The sequence below is a fragment of the Gorilla gorilla genome, chromosome 1 (genome assembly GCF_029281585.2).
Source record: "Gorilla gorilla gorilla isolate KB3781 chromosome 1, NHGRI_mGorGor1-v2.1_pri, whole genome shotgun sequence".
Lineage (NCBI taxonomy): Eukaryota > Metazoa > Chordata > Mammalia > Primates > Hominidae > Gorilla > Gorilla gorilla.
Window position 1 is genome coordinate 24,763,678 of NC_073224.2, and position 16,806 is coordinate 24,780,483.

The following is a 16,806-nucleotide window of genomic DNA, read 5'->3' on the forward strand; positions in this document are numbered from 1 at the left end:
ACCAAGGGCAGAATTAGCCACGAGGTCACAGTTCAACAGCAGCAGACTGGGTTACTTCCACACCTTATTACTATCCAGGAGGCTTACGAAGTTGAAGCAGGGCTGTGTAATGAGGAGGCGTGGATCGGTGAAGGAGCCCCATCCCTGCACGCCAGCCGTCTCACAGCATGGGAGGGCTCCCGTTCACACACACACACACACAGCATCATGCTGCTTTGAACTGGCCAGAGCCAATTCAGCCATTCAAGGCTGTCAGGCTCTTTGCAGGAAATACTGGGAAACTGACGATTGCAGGTGAGTAGGCACTATGTCCCCTCCCTAGCGATACGTTACCAGGAAGGTGAGTCTCAGACTGAATTCTACCACATATACAAAGCTATCAGCAAGCTGGCCAAACATACAGCCTGCACTATGTGCACAAGTTCCTGCCCTCCAGTATTTCAGACACCCTGACAGGCACCTTGCATGAAAGGCTCACTATGAAGCCAACACCGCGAGGCCCTGACAGCAGGATCTTCTAACCTTCATGTTACATCAGCACACCAAATCTGCCATTAGCTGTGGCTGCTGGATTCCAGACCTCAGGCATGATTCCCGAATTCTGAGACTGCTGGTCTTGCCAGATACTTGTATCTCCGTCAAGCAGGGGTAGAGGGAGCTGTTCATTTTCCTGGCCAACCATATGTGAACACACTATTCATCCCACCAGGGAAGCTTACTTCTAGCATTCCTTATGCTCATTAGTGAGCCCTCTCACTAATTGCAGACTTAAATAGCACTGCTCGAAGCACTTGGCATTCTTGCCCTTAGTAGTGGACTGACTTCCCCTTGGCAGTAGATTACAATTTAGTAACAAACAAATATCAAGCTGCCTACATGAAAGTATTTGAACTTAAGTTATAAATAATAAAATAACTGCAACTAGAAGATGGAGTAATACGATGCTTGAGTCAGAGACTTATGTTCAAATACTATATTTGTCATGGCTCACTTTAATGAGCCTCAGTTTTCTCGTCTACAAGAAAAGAGCGTTGTGAGGCCAAGGCAAGTGGATTGCTTGAGCCCAGGAGTTTGAGACCAGCCTGGGCAACATGGAAAAATCCCATCTCTACAAAAAATACAAAATTAGCCAGGCATGGTGGCACACCTGTAGTCCCAGCTATTCAGGAGGCTGAGGTGGGAGGATCACCTGAGCCCAGGAGGTTGAGGCTGGAGTGAGCCAAGATTGTGCCACTGCACTTCAGCCTGGGCAACAGAGTGAGACCCTGTCTCAAAAACAATAAAAATAAAATAAAATAAATAAATAAATAGGAGAATGAAACTCACACCCATTAGGATGGCCCCTATTTTTTTTTTTTTTTTGGGAGATGGAGTCTCACTCTGTCACCCAGGCTGGAGTGGAGTGGTGCGATCTCAGCTCACTGAAATCTCTACCTCCCAGGCTCAAGCAATTCTCCTGCCTCTCCTACTCCCAAGTAGCTGGGACTACAGACACCTGCCACCACGCTTGGCTAATTTTTGCATTTTAGTAGAGACGGGGCTTCACCATGTTGGCCAGGCTGGTCTCAAACTCCTGACCTCATGATCCATCCACCTCGGCCTCCCAAAGTGCTGGGATTACAGGTGTGAGCCACCGCGCCTGGCCTCCTATTTTAAAAAACACAGAAAACAAGTGTTTTCAAGGAGATGGAGAAATCGAAATGCTTGTGCACTGTAGGTGGGAACATAAAATGTTGCAGCCCCTGTGGAAAACATTGTGGTGGTTCCTCAAAAAATTAAAGATGGAAAGGCCAGGCGTGGCAGCTCATGCCTGTACTCCCAGCACTTTGGGAGGCCGAGGCAGGTGGATCACTTGAGGTCAGGAGTTCCAGACCAGCCTGGCCAACATGGTGAAAGCCCTCTTTACTAAAAATACAAAAATTAGCCTGGCATGATGGCAAGCACCTGTAGTCCCAGCTACTAGGAGACAAGTAGGTGAATCACTTGAGCCCAGGAGGCAGAGGCTGCAGTGAGCCAAGATCACGCCACTGCACTCCAGCCTGAGCGACACAGCAAGACGCCATCTCAAAAAAAAAAAAAAAAAATTAAAGATAGAATTACCATATGATTCAGCAATCCCACTTTTGAATATATACCCAAAAGAATGGAAAGCAGGAACTTCAACAGATATTTGCACACCCACGTTCATAACAGCATTATTTGCAATAGCCGGAAGGTGGAAGCAACCCATGCGTCCACTGATGGATGGATAAACAAAATGTGATATGCACATGCAATGGAATATTATCTAACCTTAAAAAGGAAAAAAAATTCTGACACGTGACAACATAGGTGACGCTTGAGGACACTGTGCTATGTGAAATAAGCCAATCACAGAAGAACAAATACGATTCCACATATGCAATCGTTAGAATAATCAAATGCATAGAGACAGAAAGTGGAATGGTGATTGCCAAAGACTGAAGGAAGGGGGAAATGTGAGTTGTTGTTTAATGGGTACAGAGTTCGTTTTGCAAGGTGGAGAGTTCTGGAGATGAACAGTGGTGATGGTTACACAATAAAATGAATGCATGCAATGCCACTGAACTGTACACTGAAAAAGTGTTAAAATGGTGTATTTTATATTATGTATATTTTACCGCAAACAATTTTTTTTTTTAAAAAAGGAACAAAAAATCCATCTCGTTAGAGTTGTTGGAGAATTAAATGAGATGATGTTGTGAAGCACTTAGTTCAAACAGTGCCTGGGTAAATTATAGCTATCGTTATATTACTGGTGTTATCATTAACAGCTCTGATTTACAACTCCTTTTAAACCTGTGCTTTCTTAAGATGGAGTGGAGTGTGGCCTTAGGAATTCTACTCTGCTGCTTAATCAGACAAAAGAATGGGCCAGTACTCCGGAGTCTACCCACGGGAACAGTGAATGTGAAGCATAAATAATTCAGGCCTGGCATGTCCACCAGTATTTATCTCATCCGTGCTTCCTTGCTGCACCCAGTTCTCTGGTTTACAGAATGTGGATGCCTCCTCCTCGCCTGATTTCCCAGCCCCAACAAGTCAGAATCAAAGGCTGTACCATAGCAGGTTCGCCCGTCTCCTCGGAAGCCGATGGAGCACTCGCAGGTGAACTGTGTCCTGGGACCAGGGCGACAGGCCGCGTTGGTGTCACACCCATGAGTGCCGATGTAGCAGGGATTCTGAAGAGCATCAGGGGAGCCTTCTGTGAAGACAGAGACATTGGAACCAAGTGAGTCTTCAGGAGCTCTTGCAGGTTTCCTCCTTCCACAGAAAGTCAACCACAACTGGTGAGCAAGAAGGTGATCACAGAAGAGCAGAGTGGAATGGGACACCAGCCAATTCCTGTGTTGCCCTGGGGCAGGACCAGCATGGCGCCCTCCCTGTTTTTGTAAATAAAATTTTATTAGCAACCAGCAACGTCCATTTGTTTATGTATGGTCTATGGCTGCATTTGTGCTACTACGGCAGAGCTGACATGTTGTGATAGAGACTGTATAGCCAGCAAAACCTAAAATACCTACTATCTGGTCCTTCACCAAAAATGCACTGACTCCTGATGCCTGGAGCCACAGTTGCTATAGGAGGGAGAACGCCTGCCTTCTTTCTGCTTCATAAAGTTAAAGTGAGGACAAATTAATTAGCTGGAGAAATGATTTGGATATGGAGGAAGAATCAAAGACAACTGAAAAAAGGGAAAGATTTTAAGGCTCAGACCAGACTCCAATTACACAGGACCCCTGAGGCTTAAAGGTATGGACAAATGTGAAGTCTGACACTGGTATGTCACAAAAGCTCCCTAAACCTCAGCTCCTTCCCGACAGCCGGGAACGCCCACAGACCAGACCGCAGCGTCAGTGATGCGCAGTCACAGGGCAAGCGTTTCTTTTAGGCTCCCTCCCTAATTTTATTTAATTTCCTCAGGCACTAACCACACAATTTCTTTTTCTTTTTTTTTTTTTGAGACAGCCCCTCTCTGCTGCCCAGGCTGGAGTGCAGTGATGTGATCTTGGCTCACTGCAACCTCCGCCTCCCAGGTTCAAGCGATTTTCCTGCCTCAGCCGCCCCGAGTAGCTGGGATTACAGCCACACACCACCACGCCCGCCTAAGTTTTGTGTTTTTAGTAGAGACAGGGTTTCTCCATGTTGGCCAGGCTGGTCTCAGAGTCCTGGCCTCAGGTGATCCGCCCTCCTTGGCCTCCCAAAGTACTGGGATTACAGGCATGAGCCACCACGCTCGGCCCTACAATTTCTTTCTTTCTTTTTTTTTTTTTTTTGAGACAGAGTCTCACTCTGTCGCCCAGGCTGGAGTGCAGTGGTGCGATCTCGGCTGACTACAACCTCTGCCTCCTGGGTTCAAGCGATTCTCCTGCCTCAGCCTCCCAAGTAGCTGGGATTGCAGGCACGTGCCATCATGCCTGGCTAATTTTTGTATTCTTAGTAGATACAGGGTTTCACCATGTTGGCCAGGCTGGTCTCAAACTCCTGACCTCAAGTGATCCACCCGCCTCAGCCTCCCAAAGTGCTGGGATTACAGGCGTGAGCCACTGGATCTGGCCTACAATTTCTTTCAAGGTTGAATATTAAAGGGTTTTAAAAGCCCTGCCAATGCCAGCAGTAGTCTTAAGAGGGTCCACTCTGTAAGGCACCTCAACAGGTTAGCATTCTGCACTTTATTCTAAATAGAATCACGAATAGGCCTTTGGTTAGAAGAACAGACAGGCAGCTTTTCCAAGAATCAAAAATAACAAGACCTTCTTTTTTTCCTGCCAGAAGTTACTTTAGCATAATTTTCTTCTACAGACTGAGAGTAAGAGACCAAAAACAATGTCAAAGAGTGGGGTTTTAAAAATGCATGAGCACCTGTGCCCAGCATGAGCTGTATCCCCTTACCCCTCACAGGCCCGATGGAGTTGCTGAGAGCATAGCGCAAGATCCTCTCCTCCTGGTTGTACAGGACGAACACGCTGTCCACCGAGAGCTGCTGGGTGCTGGGCAGGGCTGGCCGGGAGTCATCGTGGATGCATTCCTGGAAGGTGATGGTCTGGCGCCACTGGTAAGTGTAGATGCGTGAAGGAGATGCCCCATCTCGCTCGGGCTCAGTCACCGTGTACTCCCGGGTGGAGGAGGAAGTGATCACTGCAGAGTGGGAAGGATGGAGGGGACAAGGCAGGGAGACAGAGGGAAGATGGTTAAGGATGCAAGAAGCTGAATCAACGGCTTTCAAGGCACCAGTGGCATTCCCTGCCCATAAGGCTACCAGATGACAGACCAGACAGAACAGCTTAAATAAGACCATTTGTTTGTATTGAGACTCATTCTGTGAAATACCTGGATTTCCCATATGATCATTGGTATTATTCGTATTATGTGTATTTGTTGCTTTTCTCATCAAGTGGTTCTCTGTAAGTTTCGAAGACTCCCAGAACTAGAGATGAAGGTCAGGTGGAGAGGACACACACTTGGAAAGAGACGCCCCTGAATTCACACTCAGTACCACTCACAAGCTGTGTGGCCACTGGCTGGTGACTCAACATCTTTGGTCTCAGTTTCTCACACAAAATAGGTCAAGGTGGGATCAGACCAGGTAATGTATGTGCAATTTCTGGAATCAAGCAGACTAATACTATTAGTAAGATAAACTACCATTTACTGAGCATTTACTCTGTCACAACGTGCTAACTGCTTTATATAGGTTATCTCAATTATGATTCAATAAATGGTGATTTCTTTTTCATTTTTTTTTTTTTTTTGACACAGAGTCTCGCCTTGTCACCCAGGCTGGAGAGCAGTGGCACGATCATGGCTCACTGCAACCTCTGCCCCCTGGGTTCAAGCTATTCTCCCACCTCAGCCTCCCGAGTAGCTGGGACTACAGGCATGTGCTATCACGCTCAGCTCAATTTTTTGTATTTTTAGTAGAGATGGGGTTTCACCATGTTGGCCAGGCTGGTCCTGAACTCCTGACCTCAAGTGATCTGCCTGCCTCGGCCTCCCAAAGTGCTGGGATTACAGGTGTGAGGCGCTACGTCTGGCCAATAAATGGTGATTTCTACATACCGGTCTAGACCAAGCCATTCTGCAATACCAAAAAAATGAGATATTAAATGAGTTTCAGTAGCCAGGTTTTGAAAAATTACTAAAGCACCGTGAGCAAGCCTGAACAGAGGAGAGGAGAGACAGTCCTCCCCACTCAGAAGAGGGCCTGCTATGGCCCATATGACAAAACCCTCAACTTCCTGTTTTTTTTTAAAAAAAGCATAAAAGACTGTTTATATCTTTGTGCTCTGCTGCAGTTTGCTCCATAATAGAAGCATAAAAGCCAGAGGATAAATAAAAGATCAGTGTAAGCTGCCTCCTGTCCAGCTCCCACACGCCAGAAAGGCCATTCAGCTACAAGCCGGCCGCAACTGTGGTCCTGTTGCTCGTTCCTCCTCTTCTTCACTGTCTCCCAGCTCCCCAGGAGAATTCAGCCAAGCCACAAAACTCCAGTAATTGCTTCAACCTTTCCGAACAGCAATTTAATAAGAGCCTTTAAAAAGGTGGCCAGGCACGATGGCTCATGCCTGTAATCACAGCACTTTGGGAGGCTGAGGCAGGAGGATCACTGGAGGTCAGGAGTTCAAGACCAGCCTGGGCAACATGGAGAAACCCTGTCTCTACTAAAAATACAAAAGTTAGCCATGCCTGGTGGTGGGCACCTATAATCCCAGCTATTTCGGAGGTGGAGGCAGGAGAATCACTTGAACCTGGGAAGCAGAGGTTGCAGTGAGCTGAGATCACACCACTGCACCACAGCCTTGGTGACAGAGCAAGACCGTCTCAAAACAACAACAACCAGAAAAAAAAAAAAAAAAAAAAAAACGAAGGGATTCTTAACCTGGGGTTTAATGACCCACATATGAGTTCATGTTCATGAATATTATTCAGTGGGTCTCTACATGAGCAAGACACCGTCTCAAAAATAAAATAAAATTAAATTAAAAAAATAAAAAATTCCTATTGTTTGACTCAGCACTTCTATTTCTAGGAATTGAGTCTTAGAAAAGAATCAGAAATTTGGCCAAGATTTATGATTAAGACAATCATTTCAACTCATAATAAGAGGAGAAAATGGAAGCAACCCAAGCTTTAGAAAGTAGAAGAATGGTTTGAATCAATAGCCATCCAGTAGAATCATACAGATTCCTTAAAAAGTGTTTTCAAAGACTGCTTAATGAGACTACTAAACATTCACGATTTGACATTAACTGAAAAGGTGAAGATATAACAATGTGGTATGATTGCAATTTTATTTAAATAAAAACTATAAGCATGGGTAACATGGCAAAACCCCATCTGTACAAAAATTTAAAAATTAGCCAGGCATGGTAGTGTGCCTGTAGTCCCAGGTACTCAGGAGGCTGAGGTGGGAGGCTCACTTGAGCCCAGGAGGTTGAGGCTGCAGTGAGCCGAGACTGCGCCACTGCACTCCAGCTTGGGCGACAGAGTGAGGGCTTGTCTCAAAACAAACAACAACCAAAAAACTATACATATCACTGTGTATCCATGTTAAATTTCTCAATTTTGATAACTGTACTGTGGCCTTGTAAAAGAATGTCCTTGTTCTTAGGAAAAACAAATGAAGTGTTTAAAGAATGAGCTATCATGATATATACAACTTATTCTCAAATGGTCAGTGTACATATATATATATGGAGAGACAGAGAGACAGAGAGAGAATGGTAAAGTAAACGTGGCAGAATGTTAACAATTGGTGAAGCTAGATAAATAGTATGTGAACATTTTTTGGGCTTTTTTCAGTTTTCACGTAAGTTTGATATTATTTAAAACCAGGCACCAAATGGAGAATAAAAGTAGTTTTTAATAGTACATACAGATGTGGCCTGGCGCAGTTGCTCACACCTGTAATCCCAGCACTTAGGGAGGCTGAGCCAGGCAGATCACTTGAGGTCAGGAGTTCCAGATCACCCTGGCCTACATAATGAAAGCCCATCTCTACTAAAAATACAAAAATTAGCCAGGTGTGGTGGCATGTGCCTGTAGGCCCAGCTACTTGGGAAGCTGAGGCAGGAGGATTGCTCAAGCCCAGGAGGCGGAGGTTGTAGTGAGCTGAGATCGCACCACTGCACTCCAGCCTGGGCAACAGGAGTGAAACCCTGTCTCAAAAAAAAAAAAAAAGTACAAATAGATGTATAATAAAATTAGTTTATCAAGAAATTATATGTTGGGATATTTCATATACATGTAAATAGATAGATGCTGGAGAAAAAGCTGAAAGGAAATACACTTAAATGTCATAATAATTATGTCCAGGTTTTACAACTCTAACTCATGCGTATTGTCTTTTTTGCACAAAATTCTCTACAAGGAGTAGTGCGTCCTATGTCTATAATTGAGGGGAAGGTGACTGTAAGGCCTGGTGTATTTCCCTCTCCAGATCCCAGAGACAGCCCCAGTTCACGGCTGCCATGGTGGGTCAAGAGCACGAGGCTAGTGGCCGGTCTGGGGCTGGCCCTGGGACACGGCTGGGGCTCACCTGAGGTGGAGTAGTGGTACAGCTCCGTGTAGGGCTCAATGTGCACGGAAGAGCCGAACGGAATCTGCGGCACGCGGCCCTCCAGCTCCGTGTCGATGGTCAGGTGCCCATGCTCATCGATGCCGCTGAACCGCTGCTTAATGACCAGATTGCCCGGGTGCCCCACGAAGGTCACCTCAGCCTGGCGAGTGAACTCACCCCCTGAAAAACAAGATGAGACTGTCACTTTGCTGACTGGGGAGCGCGCCCTTCTGCCCGCCCCAGGCTCACAGTGTGCAGTGGGGTTGGTGCGAACCCTTCTGCAGGTGCTTTGGTTTGGCTGGTAGAACATAGAGCTGGTGACACTGAAGACAGAGCTCAGACATCCCTGTGGCCCAACTGAGTCACACGCAGAGGAGAGAAGAGGCTTCCTAGCCAAAGCCCAGCATCTGTTGGGTTGGCTCAAGGGTTGTGCTGGAAATAGCGGAGGACGGGGTTTGACTCCCAGCTGTGGTAGGCTCTGTCTGGGTGAACTTGAGTAAGCTACTTAACTCCCGTGAGCCTCCATTTCCTGATGATTAAAAAAAGGATACAATCTATGTTCTGCAAATTGTCAAGTGCTCCATAATGCCAGTTACGGTGATGAATATTGAAATAGCTACGTCCTGGTTGGATGGGTGAGTTGCTCGTGGCAAACCATTCCCAGTACCAGAAACCATCCTAGGATCACCTGCTACCATGATGGCTTAGGAACTCCTCTTGGTCTGTGCAAGGCGGCAGGCCCAGACAGGCAGGAAAAGTACTTCTCCCTTTTCCACAATGACCTGCCCCGTGACAGCAGGGGTTGACAAACTATGGCCTCAGGGCTAAATCTTGCCAGCTGCCTATTTTTCTACAACCCTTGAGCTCAGAAAGGTCTTTACATTTTTTAATGGTTAAAAAAAAATCAAAAGAACAGTATTTCATGGTATGTGAAAATTATATACAATTTAAATTTCAGTGCCCAGTCAAAAAGTTGTATTGGAACACAGCCATGCTCATTCATTTATATATTGTCTGCGGTTGCTTTCCACTCTGCAATGACAGAGTTGAGCCGTCGCAACAGAGAGCATATGGCCTAAAATAATTAGGCATAGCTTTAAATATTTACTATCTGGCCCTTTGCTGAAAAAGTTTGACAACCTCAGCTTTATAGTTAAACAAGTCCCAGGCAAGTATCTGACTGATAACAGAGGACCAGGAGAAATTCAGAAGGATCATTGGAGTAAACAGATTTGCTGCTGTCAGGAATTTGCAAAGACTTCCTCTCCCTCAGCCCAGCTGAAGTCCATGTATATTACAAAATAGCACCAATATACATTAACTCATATTAAAAAAAACCAACAGTGTGAAAAGCTGTGCAGGGAAGGAGTGGGGTCTGTGAGTTTGACTGCAGCTCAATGATATTTGCAAAGAAAAGGGCATCTGGTTTGCATGACCACATCAATATGGTTATAACACTCAGAGTATATATGCCTGTGGACTAGGGAGAAAAAACATTAGACCAAAAAGTAGCAAATCTTTTGAGCAGTTCAATCTTTTTTTTTTTTTTTTTTTTGAGACGGAGTCTCACTCTGTCACCCAGGCTGGAGGGCAGTGGCGCGATGTCGGCTCACTGCAACCTCCACCTCCTGGGTTCACGCCATTCTCTTGCCTCAGCCTCCTGAGTAGCTGGGACTGCAGGTGCCCACCACCACGCCTGGCTAATTTTTTGTATTTTTCATAGAGACAGGGTTTCACTGTGTTAGCCAGGATGATCTCAATCTCCTGACCCTGTGATCCGCGTGCCTCGGCCTCCCAAAGTGCTGGGATTACAGGCGTGAGCCACCGCTCCTGGCCTCGTTCCTTTTCTAATACATAGCCTCTCCTTTCTTAAGACGGCCACACTTTATGTATTTATATGCCATAACTTTTGGAGGGGTTACCAGCGTGCAGCCTGGATGGAGACCCTGCTTCCAGCAGTGTTTCCTCTAATAAAGCCTTGGCTAAGGCTCCAGGTTGGCTCAGGTAGTGGGGGAGAAGGCAGGTCTAGGTCGTCAGAGGCAGTGGCTAGGTACCTGTGCCCCAGCACAACAAGCTCCAGGTCCTGGAAGTGACCAGCGATGAAGGACACAGACTCCTCCAACCCAGCTGTTCTCGGGAATGGGTCTCCAGCATGCAAAGGTTGGGCTGGTCTTGGCAGAGCAAGGGGAAGGCCACCACAACACCAAGGAAACATCCCTCAAGCCATCTGCCCACACGTCCAGTAAAGACTGAACCTTCCTCAATAGGGCACAGTCTCTAAAAAACTCCAAGGATATCTGGGCTTCCTAAGACTTCTGAGGATTTTGTTTATGCAGCTTAATTAACTAGCTAGAAATGGCAGGTTCCTTCTCTCTGAGCAAATCCTGAGGAAATATCAAAGATCAGTTTCAGGTTGGTTTGGAATTCAGAGGCAGGCTTGATAGAATGAGGCAAACTGTGAAGTTGTGAGGTTCTACGAGCTGATATCACTTGTTCTGCCAGAAACGCCTAAATCTCCACCACAAAATTGCTCCTCAATCGAAACCCAATTCTAGGCAGTCTCAGTTGCTATATATTAATGATAATATTACATGTTCATTTTACCTCATCATCTTATTTCCAAGACAGAACTACAGGATGCCCTGTCTACAGACAAAAAGGAGCAACAACATGCTTCTAAGTTGTCTGCAGACTCAGAGTTCTCCTTCCATCCATCCCCAGGCCTCCCCCTAGGCACTACTGTGTGACACACTAATTTTAATGTCGGATATAAATTACCGGTGATGCTGAACCCATTCTTGAATCCGTCCTGCTCCACTGCAAACATCCATCCAATGATGCCTCCAACTGGGGCCAGTGGAAGCAGAGAATATCCAACGGTCTCGGGAATGGTGCTGATGGCTGTGTAGGAGCGCCCGTGGTTCATTACTACGTAAGAGTGGAGGTCAGTGTTCTCAAAGACAATGGGGATCTGGCTGCTCCCCACAAAGATCCTTCCTTTCACCTTGCCATTGACTCGCTGGGGGGAACCTGAGCAAGAAAACAAAGAAAGAATATAGAGATCACTTCCAAGCCAGCCTTTCAAACATGAGTAATATGTAGGACCTGTACCTATTGGTGAAGAAAGCAAAGAAACAAAACAGCACTGGGGTCAATGGCTTTGGGTAAGCAAAAGCAGTTGTTCTTCCTGAGACTAGCCACAACTGTATGCTGCGGGCCTTCAAAATTCCAATGCCCCTGCCTCTCTTCCTGTGACTGAAAATGGATAGCATGAAAGCTGTCTCCACGGACAGCCATTGAGGAACTGCAGGAGTTAAAAATAGAATTTCAGAAGAAGAAGAATATCAGGGGTGACCTAGAACTAAGGGGACCATAGAATTTATCACATTTGAGAGTAAAAGGAGGATGGGCATGGTGGCTCATGCCTGTAATCCCAGCACTTTGGGAGGCCGAGGCAGGCGGATCACCTGATGTCAGGAGTTCAAGACCAGCCTGGCCAATATGGTGAAACCCTGTCTCTACTAAAAATAAAAAAATTAGCTGGGCATGATGGCGGGTGCCTGTAGTCCCAGCTACTCAGGAGGCTGAGGTGGGATAATCGCTTGAACCCGGGAGGCTAAGGTTGCAGTGAGCCGAGATCGTGCCACCGCACTCCAGCCTGGGTGACAGAGTGAGACTCTGTCTCAAAAAAAGACAGAGAGAGAGTACAAGGAGCACGGAATTGCTCATTTCATTGGGACAGCAAGGCTAACCTGAATGGCCCTGGGAGTATAGACATTTGCCTGCCTGATCTATAACACACTTTAATAAACACTGTGAGCTCATATACAGTCCCACCACCCAGCGTTAGCACTGCCAGTCTGAATCTTGGAGCCTCAGCCAGCACAAGCCACACAGACAAGTACAGAGTCACCGCCCAGGCTACACAGGCATGCCCTCTGAACCAGAACCAGCTTGGCGTGTCTGGTGCTGCTTGTTCCATTTAGACAATTGGGAACAATGGAATTGAGACCTACTATGACAAATTTAAAAGCCTCCTTAATACCTTGACAATAAATTGATCTGGGATACCATTTTTGCTTAAAAAATTACATTCATAATAAATGTTGGCATATACCTGGGGGAAAACTGCTAACAATGGTTAACTCAAGGCAAACGTGGTGAATTCATTTCCTATACTATAAATTTTTATAATTTTTGAGTATTTTTAACTTGCATATATTTATTATTGTTTAAACAGGAAAAAAATAACTAAAGAAATTAAATTGCTCTTTGTTGTATTCAAATAAGAACATTGAAGGTTACTGTATGGCCCAGCAATTCTAATTCCTAGGTATACCCAGCCAAGAGAAAGGAGCACATATATCCGCACAAAAATGTGAACACAAATGTTCTTAGCAGCATTACTCACCAGAGCCGAAAGGGAAACAACCCAAATGTCCATTAACTGATGAATGGATAAACAAAATACGGTACCTCCATTCATTAAGGTATTATTTGACTAGAAAAAGGCATGAGGCTGGGCCCAGTGGCTCATGCCTGTAATCCCAGCACTTTGGGAGGCCAAGGCAGGTGGATCATCTGAGGTCAGGAGTTCAAGACCAGCCTTGCCAGCATGGTGAAATCCCGTCTCTACTAAAAATATAAAAAATTAGCTGGGCATGATGGCGGTCACCTATAATCCTAGCTACTCAGGAGGCTGAAGCAGGAGAATCGCTTGAACACAGGAGGCAGAGGTTGCAGTGAACTCAGATTGCACCATTGCACTCCAGCCTGGGCAATAAGAGCGAAACTCCATCTCAAAAAAAAAAAAAAAAGAAAGAAAGAAAGAAAGAAAGAAAGAAAGAAAGAAAGAAAGAAAGAAAAAGAAAAAGGAAAAGGCATGAAATACTGATATGGGCTAAAACAGACATGAACCTTGAAATCGTCATGCTAAGCGAAAGAAGTCAGACACAAAAGGTCATGTATTGTACGATTCTATGTGTATGAAACGTCTGGAATAGGAACACCTATAAAGACAGAAAGTAGGTGAGGGCTTGACAGGGGCTGGGGGCATTTTGAGAAATCAAGAGTGACTACTAATGGACACGGTGTTTCTTTTGGGGGTGATGAAAATGTTCTAGAATTAGATAGAGGTAATAGTTGGACAACTTTGTGAATATATTAAAACCCACCAAATTGTATACTTTAAAAAGGTATGTGAATTATATCTCAGGAAAACAAAAACTGAAGGAAGAGGGAAAACAAAGGTTACGTTGCATTGTTTATATTTGATGTGGTATTACTTTCAGTTATTGATTGTACATATCTTATTTCTGTTCCTAGATTATGATCATCACAGGGTCAGGACTTTCACACCCAGCCCCTCCCAGGTTCTCGGCAGAGTTTTCTTTATGTAGTAAGTGCTCAGTGAATGTTGTTGAATAGCCCTAGGCAGGGGCTGGCACCCGGGGATCAGCTGCGTTCTGATGACCTTTTCGTTGGGTTCCATACGCCCAAACGGCTCAACAGGTTCTCTGATCAGCCAGGACATATCCAACAGAATCATTCTGCACGCATGTTGTGTCATTACTCCGGGGAACACTGTGAAATTAGCTGGCCAACAGCGCAAAAAGGTATCCCAAGAACAATCAGGAAAACAAGCAAGAAGGCCAAGTTAAGAAACCAACAAAAAATTTTCCACCAAACTTTGAGCTAGAAACATTTTTTTTTAAGTAGCAAGAATCCAACAAATATTTAAACCACAAATCTATTCCAGGGTGTGTATATAATGTCAAAATATGTGGCTGAACAGTTTGTCATATCTGAGCTGGCTGCCAAACACAAACTGTTTAGCATTTCAAGCTCTGATATTTGGGGTAGAAAAGGCTAAGAGGTTGCTCTTTAAGAATAAGCTTTTATTGTGGATTTTGGAAGCTTCTCCTGGGGTGGAGAAGATACAAAAGCCAAGCCTGAAACAAAGAAGCAAAGGCACACCACCCCTGGGGTGATGGGATTTAAAAGAAAATCAAAAACAGTTTAGAAGTTAATAACATCCCCTAAAATTAATAAGTAAAGCATACTCAATTGTCTTCCATTGCTGAAGGTAGTATTTTTTAAAACCTCACTTTATCTAACGGGGACACAGAAGGAAATGATTTTTTGTTTTTAGCAACTTGAAATGATAACGAATTTAATTGTAACTATGGCAGGTAGGGGGTCTGAAAAGCAGAAACCATTCCTCCAGTTGACTTTTATTTAGTCAAATTTTGCAAAGCAATTGAAGTTCCACATCAAACACACAAGGAAAATGACCCATGACAAGTGAGACAATTTGTTGGCATCTGCTATGGCTTGAATGTCCCCTCCAAAACTCATACTGAAACTTAATCCCCAATGTGATAGCATTTAGAAATGGGGCCTTTCTGAGCTGATTGGGTCATGAGGGCTCTGCCCTGAAGAATGAATTAATGCAGTCATGGATTAATGGATGAATGTGTTATCACAGGAATGGGACTGACGGCTTTACAGGAAGAGGAAGAGAGACCCGACCCAGGATGCTCAGCCTCCTGTACCACCTCTGCAGAGAGCCCCCACCAGAAACAAGGCCATCACCAAATGCGGCTCCCTGATCTTGGACTTCTCAGCCTCCATCACTGTAAGAAATAAATTTTTTTCTTTATAAATTACTCAGTTTCAGGTATTCTGCTAGAAGCATCAGAAAAGTGACTAAGACCGCATCTGAAGGGAGGAACGTTTAACATGGTGGGGTTTTGCCATTTTTGTGTTAATTCTGGAATTAAGACAAATTCCAGCCTCCCAGATGGTGCACTGAGTGAACGTTACCAGGACCCCCAGATTTGCACAGAAAGGATTCTCCTGACCATCTGCAAGCATCCAAACCAGTTGATCCTTTTGAGGGCAGAGTTTAGAATGGACATTGGCCCATAGCTGAATCCATTTGGAATTGGCACCCCAGCATTAACCATGGTGCATCTCTGATGCTCAATTGTAACCACGCTATGACTTCAGGAGCACCAGGAAAGAGAGACAGGAGGGAGAGGATGATGGGATACACTTTACTTGCCACAGACTTTGGTCTAAGCCAGCCTTCTGTGGCCCTGCTGGGGCTTAGCAACCATTAAGATAGGCCTGGCCGGGCGCGCTGGCTCACACCTGTAATCCCAACATTTCGGGAGGCCGAGGCAGGCAGATTATTTGAGGTCAGGAGTTTGAGACCAGTCTGGCCAACATGGAGAAACCCCATCTCTATGAAAAATACAAAAATTAGCTGGGTGTGGTGGTGCACATCTGTAATTCCAGCTACTCAGAAGGCTGAGGCAGGAGAATCACTTGAACCTGGGAGATGAAGGCTGCAGTGAGCCAAGGTCACACCACTGCACTCTAGCTTGGGTGACAGAGTAAGACTCTGTCTCAAGAAAAAAAAAAGATAGGTCTGTGAGCAACACAACATAAAATTAGAGAGACTCTAAGAAAAAAATACATGAAAGAGATTTCAAAGAAGTGAAGGAAAGTGAGGGACATAAACAATTCTTTGTCCAGGCTGCATAATTTTAACACTACGGCCTTTGTGGCCACACACCACGCAGTTGTGAAGATGGGCTCCCAGTGACTGTCCCCTGAGATGGAGAAATAGCACAAGAAAGAAAGACTTTGCCGTATTTGAAAAATGGGCCTTCCTGGGGGATGCCTGTAGAGAATACGAGAAAAAATGAGGAAAGAGAGACCATGTATGGCTGCCATAAGAAAAACTCTACACACCTACGGAGATGTGGGTAAAGCAACATGGAAAACAAGCACCAAAACAAAAACTCCGCTCCTCCTTCTTCCACATGAAATGAACATAGAAAAGCAAATTACCTTCTGCAACACATTGCCTGCCATTGCCCGTATAGCCAGCGACACAGCTGCAGCAGAAGCCCGTGGCGTAGTCCCTGCACTCTGCGTGCACCGAGCACTGGTGTCTGTTGTTGGCACACGTCTGGCGGGAATCCGTGTTATAGCTGAAAACTGGTCCAAGAAAACAATTGCACACCTGTAAGCATTTCATGCAGCTCTAGCCCGGTGGGCTCTCTCATCTAGGCACCCTCAAGCACTGCAGGGACTCACACCTGCATGGGCAATTCAAGGGACCAGGCTCACTACAGAAGATTACAATCCCCTACAGGTAGCCACTTAAATAGTTACGTGAGCCTGGCCAACATGGTGAAACTCACATCACTGAGGCA

The 16,806-nt window shown here is 45.3% G+C and overlaps 1 protein-coding gene across 1 annotated transcript in view; it reads right to left on the minus strand.

Annotated features, from left to right (window-relative positions):
* NID1 (nidogen 1) overlaps nt 1–16,806 on the minus strand; it is an 89,049-nt gene that overhangs the window by 45,311 nt on the left and 26,932 nt on the right. Inside the window, exons 5-9 of the mRNA XM_019032021.4 lie at nt 16,439–16,588; nt 11,357–11,608; nt 8,558–8,758; nt 4,912–5,157; nt 3,080–3,223 (exon numbers count right to left, since the gene is read on the minus strand). Coding sequence (XP_018887566.4) covers nt 3,080–3,223; nt 4,912–5,157; nt 8,558–8,758; nt 11,357–11,608; nt 16,439–16,588 — 993 coding nt within the window. The remainder of the gene's footprint in view (nt 1–3,079; nt 3,224–4,911; nt 5,158–8,557; nt 8,759–11,356; nt 11,609–16,438; nt 16,589–16,806) is intronic.